This window comes from Pavona decussata, unplaced genomic scaffold, assembly GCF_977016875.1.
Source record: "Pavona decussata unplaced genomic scaffold, jaPavDecu1.1 SCAFFOLD_46, whole genome shotgun sequence".
Lineage (NCBI taxonomy): Eukaryota > Metazoa > Cnidaria > Anthozoa > Scleractinia > Agariciidae > Pavona > Pavona decussata.
The window spans coordinates 2,028,027-2,035,000 of NW_028145468.1; the positions used below are offsets into that span (position 1 = coordinate 2,028,027).

Genomic DNA, 6,974 nt, shown 5'->3' on the forward strand with positions numbered 1-6,974 from the left:
GCTATGAATAAAAAAATAAATAAATAAATAAATAAAAATAAAAAAGCTGTAGACAACCTCGACGACCTAGCCTGTGCATAGCCGCCTTCCGGTCTCCACGAGGTAGAAAATCGAGTAAGAAAGGGCGGCTGTGGACAATCCTCGGAGATCCAAGGTAGCTAGTCGGGAGGAAGGGATTTTCATGGGCGAAAGTTCACAACAAGAACTGGAGAGTTCTTTCGTCCCCTCGCCCTCTCCTTCGCGCTTCTCTCTAGGAGCCTGGAACAGGCTACCAGCTAGGATATCCATGACCGAGGAGGACTAGAAAGGAGTTTCGATTGCGTGACATACTTGTGACGGAAAAAGAACGAGTGCATGACCGCTTGCTGATCAGTGCTGTAAACACGAGTTTTGCGATAATTGAGGATAATTTACACGTTCGTCGTAAACAACACAACTTCTCGCTGTGGTTGAGTGCGGAGTGAATTTCCTAACATGAGTTTTAGATGTCTGAACGTTTCTTCTTACAAGCCGGACAGCGTTTGGTCGTGGTTTATATGTTTCTGTTGCACAATTTGCATGATGCTCACACTTGGGTTTTCCTTCGCTCTTGGCGTACTTTTCCCAGTTTTCATGGATTCTTTTAATGAAAGCCGAGAAAGAACAGGTAAGTTATAAAGTATAAATTAACGTTAAGGTCCGGAAAGCGAAAGACCGCTGTTGCGAAGAGGTTGCCAAATTAAATACAGTGTTTCCCAGTCGTTTCGGTGATTGCGTTCACGGCAACGAGGAAATTTTTTCAAACATTTTCTGGTTGGTTTAAGCGATCACCGAAACGACTCAGCATGTATCATTTGTGTAATTGCCTGTCATTTTAGTGACCATTTCGTAAATTTTATTATTTTTTCCGCGTTCAGGAAACAAATTTTATAGCAACCTTCTAACATCATTAAATATGCACACCAAGAGACCGTCTGGTCGGAGTCATATTTTGTATATTACAGTTAGTATTTATTTAATAATCGGAAGAATTTCAAGGCCGAACAATTGACCGTAATTCTGGCATCACTTCGAACTGCTTTCAAACTTTCGCTTTCAGCGCAAAGAAAAAAGAGCGGGAACACGGATATGCAGATTAAAGTTGTGTCACAATATTTGCACTTTTTTCAGACATTGCGCAAGGTGTACGTAACGCAACGCCATAGGTGCGGTGACACCAATGAGTAATCGATGGGTATTCAGTTGATTGGTCATTGATTATTAACGATGATCAATGACTAAACGATGACTAATCGATAGGCCACAAAAAATTTGGTCATCGTGCTATTATTAATATTAACATTTATTTTTTTATTTATTTATTTATTTATAAACTGTCAAGTAATTGCACTGTCTTGATCAATCTAATGTATGACTTGTACCACTCTCTCGTATTATTATTATTATTATTATTATTATTATGAATAAATAGCATTATTATTATTGAGAATGATGTATCTATCAGTAAATAACACAGGCATACTCGGAAAAAAATCCGAGCGTCCTATTAGGAGTCAAACCTACGACCTTGCGAGACTCGTGGGAGCTAAGGCCATTAAACTATCGACTGTTGAACGTTGTTGAACGCAGTTGAACGAAATCGAGATGAGTTCTATTCCATTCAACAAGTTGCCACTTGTTGAACGGCGCTGACCAATTGTTTTCCAGTCTCAAAAGCTGGTGATACGCGGTGGCACGATGTTGAACCGTGTGTCACCAGCTTAAGGTCACGGAAATTAAGAGCCACCTAAATGATGTAGAAATTAACGTTAACAATTTTTTTTAAAAAATCGCGGCGTTCATTTCCTATAATAAGGTAGCTTAATTTCAGTTCAAATCTTGTTAGTCTTTTCACAACTACCGAAGCATGACGGTGTACACCATGTAATCAGTAGTATTTCTCGGTGTTTCTGGAAACTTTTTGCAAAGGAAATCGGGAAATTTCTAATAGTTCTGCTGGATAACAGAAAATGATTTCCTAATGAGTACAGTCAACTTTCTCGTAAGCGACCACCCTTAAGGCATCATAAAGTGGTCGCTTATGGGAGGTGGTCGCTTACGGGAAAGATCAACAAAATAAGCCTAATACTGGTTGATTAATTTATTACCTATAATATTACCCTAGCAGCTAAAATTAGGCAAATAGAAACTTATTTATTTTTTTTTTCACATCTATTCATACTTCTGACGAAACTTTGTGTAACATTTCAGAACAGATCACTGTAACAATTTCCGTTTACCTACAGATCTAATTATAGCCATCTTCTCTGTCTGTAAACTGTCATTATCTGTCAGTACTCCGGGATAGCGTCATTAAAAATTGAACTTTTGTTACTTCTGAGTAATTATTTACTAACGATCATACGTGATTATGTTGGGTGGTCGCTTGCCGGAAACAGAAAACAAAAGAATGTGTCAATTTTCTGGCCTAAAAAGTGGTCGCGTTCCCTTAAGAAATTTGAGCGGTGGTCGCTTACGAGAGAGCTCTTGAAACAGTATTTAACTGAGAAACAAAACGGTTGTTTACGAAGTGGTCGCTTACGGGAGGTGGTCGTTTACGAGAAGTGGTCGCTATGGGAGAGGTGACTGTATATGGAGGGTTAGGGTTAGGGTTATGTGGGTGACTACATGGTACCTTACCATGAATTAGTCTATTGATTACCCATCCATGAGTCATCATTAATTAGGTATGTCTGGAAGTAAACATAATAAAGTCCGCCTTTTCTTATGGGACAATCAGTCTGGCCATTTTCATCCCTGTTCAGGAATAACAATACAAAGAGAACAAAAGAACAAATTTTCACATTCCGATTAAACCAACAACCTTTCCAACAGAACAAAATTCCTTGTACGGTCGAACCTGCTGTAGAAGCGGTCACACTCGGGAAGTTAATAGCTAAGTGACCACCTCATTAATGGAGGTTGACCGCTTAATACAAGAATACACGTTAAACGCAATAAAAACGACATTTTATATAACATTTGATAACTTAGTTTACAATTAACGTACAAAAGCGCTCACAAATTCGTTTACTTGGTTAAGACACTGCAGCGATAAAATCGGGTATGACAAAGGAGAACATGGTATAGAAACGGACTTATAAAACATTAACGCCGGCCTCGTTCAGTCAGTATTGTAGGTGGTTTTCTTTGACAAAGTGACCGTTTAAAATACGTCAAGACGATAGAAACAGCTCGTTTGGACTTAGTAAAGGTGACTACGAACGCTTAATGGAGGTGACCGTTTAATAAGAGGCAAAATTACAGTAATTATGGGAAGTTATTTTCTGGACTTTGACGCTGACCTCTTAATAGAGGGTATTCGCTTAATACAGGTTCGACTGTGTTCTGAATCAACTGTTTGTTCATTCCAAAAACGGAATAGACAGGTCCCAAAAAACATATGAATACCGTCTAAGCTGCATGTGTATTCCTATTCCGACCTCAGGCGAACGCACCAAATAAAAGCGGCCCTCGAATAATAGTTGGGATCCTTCCTTGGGGGAATTTAATCACTGATCAGACTCATTCATAAGGTTATATAGGGTTATTCGGAGTCATCGACAAGTACAATGCCATTCAGTTAAGAGGTTTTAGAGATCCTGGTTGGTAGTCAATCGAGCTTTCGGTAACCGAACTCATTCGCTCGATCGATTTCGATTGGGCTCGCCAATTGAACATAATCGAACTCACCCAAATATTTTGCCAATCGAACACAATGAAACGTTCAATAATCGAACACTTCTTCAGTAGAACGTAATCGACCTCTAGACTGATCGAACTTTTTCCTTGATTAGCGCTTTGGCATTTGAAACAAGGCCTTTCATTCAAATAAATTGCTAAATCACAAACCAGAACTAGAAACAAGGTTTGGGCCTCTGAAAGCCTTTATTCAAAGCAGACGTAAAAATAACATTTTGCACTTAACAGCGGATATTGAAAATGAAAGTAAACACAAGCTAAGACTCGCGAGAACAAAAAGACAGACACACCTGACTGTCAATTAAGTAACAAAAATGGTGTAGGGTGGGAGAATTGTCAATTCGCAAAACAAGCGCTCACTCGCTTCAGCAATAGAGAAGTGAACTGGAAATCTACTGCTCTCTCATAACTTGTTTACTTAGTATATGTTCTTTAGCTGACTACTAGTAACACTCTACAGTTAGCTAGCAATCTCCTGTCTTGGGGTGCGTTTCTTTGGGAAAATCCGAATCCGGATTTTTGACCCAAGATCACTCGGATCATGGTGTATCAAAGGAACCGACGAATCCACTCTGGGTAAGGATTCGTCGGTTCCTTTGATGCACCCTGATCCGAGTGATCTTGGATCAAAAATCCGGATTCGGATTTTCCCAAAGAAACGCACCCTTGGTCAATGCATTGAGTTTTACAATTACAGAGTATTTGTACCTAGTGTCGAGAATAAGAACTAATGCCAGTGAAACGAGGTTGTCTGACTGCACTTGGTTGTAATTTAGACCAGCATGCATCACCAATAGCCGACTCCTCCCTGTAAAGGCCCAGTTTTATTTCAAACACGAGTACGTGGGCGAAATGTCGATTAAGCTAACACTTCAAAAGGTCGTTGTTCAAGGTTGCTCTCTATAACTCGATATTTTTAAGAGACCGCATTGCTTATCGATATTTATGACCTTTTGTTTTGGCTCTGCCGAACAAAATCGACCCAGTTCTGTCGATTTAGTTCAGTTAGTTCGATTGAGTTCGGTATAGGCCAGCAGATTGGTGCAAAAATATGACGGAATTGTGGGATTTATGGTAAAAGCACCAAATTTGGCACGTGGATAGAGACATACCTACTGAACAATATTAGCTATGGACCCACGTGGAAAGTACCCCATAATTGCAGTTTTAATGGTTTTAAGGTGGCTCACTGAAATTCTAGCATGGAGACGAGGCTGAGATTTTGTTTCTCGTGTAGCAGCCACAGTCCGGCATCAAAAGAACGACAGACCTCCTAAAATGGAGAATTATTCAATATATTTGCTTTTCTTTGATCGTGGAGTCGTTTCAGTTGATCACGTGACAGGCCACGAGATTGCACGTACAGTATCGTGACATATCTAATAAGATTTTTCAATTTTATCCTTCGCGTCAGAGCGGACACCAGGATCCGAGGAGATTGAACAGCCTTCTTGAGGGTTAACGAGAACAAAGAGGAACTTTTCCTTTATCTGGCCAAGCAGCTTACCACAATTGGAACTGACCATTGAGAAGTAGCATCTACTAAACATGAGACAATAGTCTTTAACAATGACAGAACTGACGCCGCAGATATACCACCTTGCTCGCACGAAGAAGCCAACACGAGGCTCCTACTACATGCTGCTGACGCTGCAAGACGTGGGTACACTAAAGCCTGGAAAGTAATGGTGTGCACTGTCGATAGGGATGTCGTAGTCATCGCAGTGTTGCAAAATTCCAATACATTTCCTTATACGAGCTTTGGATTGAGTTTGGTGTTGGCAAACACCTGAAATATTTGCCAGCGCACGACATATCCCGTATTATTGGCGTAGGAAAGTCACAAGCTCTCTTCGCATTTCACGCCTTCACAGACTGTGATCAAACGTCGTCTTTTGCCCACTATGGCGAAAAGACAGCGAGGAGAGCGTGGGGTGCATTCAATGGTGTGACGGCAGCTTCCCAAGCTCTTAGCAATGCTCCAACGGTGGATGCTGTGGATGAGGTGATGCCTATTCTTGAGCGATACGTCACCATCATGTATGATCGTACCAGCACTTGCATGAAAGTAAATGATGGGAAGAGGGACCTATTCATACGTAATTGAAATAACGGCCGGTCAACGGACAATGTCCGGACTGATTTGGGAGTTGACCGGTCAACCTTTCGTGTTGCCGGTCATGTAATGCCCTCGAATACACATAAGCTTATTTTCATTTTGCTGCTGTAATTTACTTTTGTTGTTGACAATGAATGCTTTAAAGTGCTCTAACGTTTTTGGAAATATATAACGCCAGTTTTGGTTCATGGGCCCCTGTTTTAAGAGTTATTTATTTTATATAATTTGACCGGCCAGAAACGGTACGTGACCGAGCTAAAATGAATTGGGCCGGTCATCGTGTCCGGAGACTCTCCAGAAATTATTTCGAGCCCTGGTAAAGGGAGAGACATTGAAGCAATTCCCCCCATCCAAGATGCCTTACTTCAACATGCAAAGAGGTCCACGTACCAGACTGGCCACTGCTGGGGCAATTCCTTGGTGCCATCTCCTCCGTTTGCGTGTCCAAGTGAATGGAGCTGGGTGAAAGTCGCTAATGATATGTGGGCGCACTTGTGGATGACAATTCCCCAGGCATCACAGAGCTTTCAGGAGCTACTGAAATGTGGTTGCAAGAGTGAAAGAGGTTGTGCAGGACGATGGAAATGCATTTAAGCCGAGCTACCGTGCACAGCACTGTGCAATTGCGCTGGGCTGTGCGACCGAGAATGAACAACAGAATGCCGGATGCAAATGAACAAATCTGCATATCGCTTGCATTATCAACAACATTCCTATGAATTTGTGTTTAGCTAATTTCAGTTCGTTTGACGTTTTTAGGGCTTAATTTTTAAAGATTTTACTGTTTCGTAGTTTTTATGTATGAACTTGGCCAAATAACTGAGCCAGGGTAAGGTTATTATGTCCAAAGCTAGGCATTAATAGCCTATTTAATCACGTGGTTGGCCACGTGATCACACTAGAAGGCCAATAATGTCTCAGAATGCAAATTTGTGATTCATTTTTTGGTTAAACTTGTTAATTTCCTACGAAACATTGTCTCACTTTGCTGGCAATAAAATAATTCACTTAGTCTTGTTTCTATGCTAGAAGTCCAGTGGGCCACCTGGAACCCGTTATAGTTACAATTATGGGATAGATCTCAAATGGGTCCATAGCATTTTCGTTGTTTCTTTGTATGAACTTGATCAAACAA

At 40.8% G+C, this 6,974-nt stretch overlaps 1 protein-coding gene across 1 annotated transcript in view; it reads left to right on the forward strand.

The window, feature by feature from the left end:
• The first annotated feature begins 346 nt into the window (after positions 1 to 346).
• LOC146482441 (monocarboxylate transporter 4-like) overlaps positions 347 to 6,974 on the forward strand; it is an 18,223-nt gene continuing 11,595 nt past the window's right edge. The window contains exon 1 of the mRNA XM_085107274.1: positions 347 to 646. Within this exon, the coding sequence (XP_084963400.1) occupies positions 475 to 646 (172 nt within the window). The 5' untranslated portion in view covers positions 347 to 474. The remainder of the gene's footprint in view (positions 647 to 6,974) is intronic.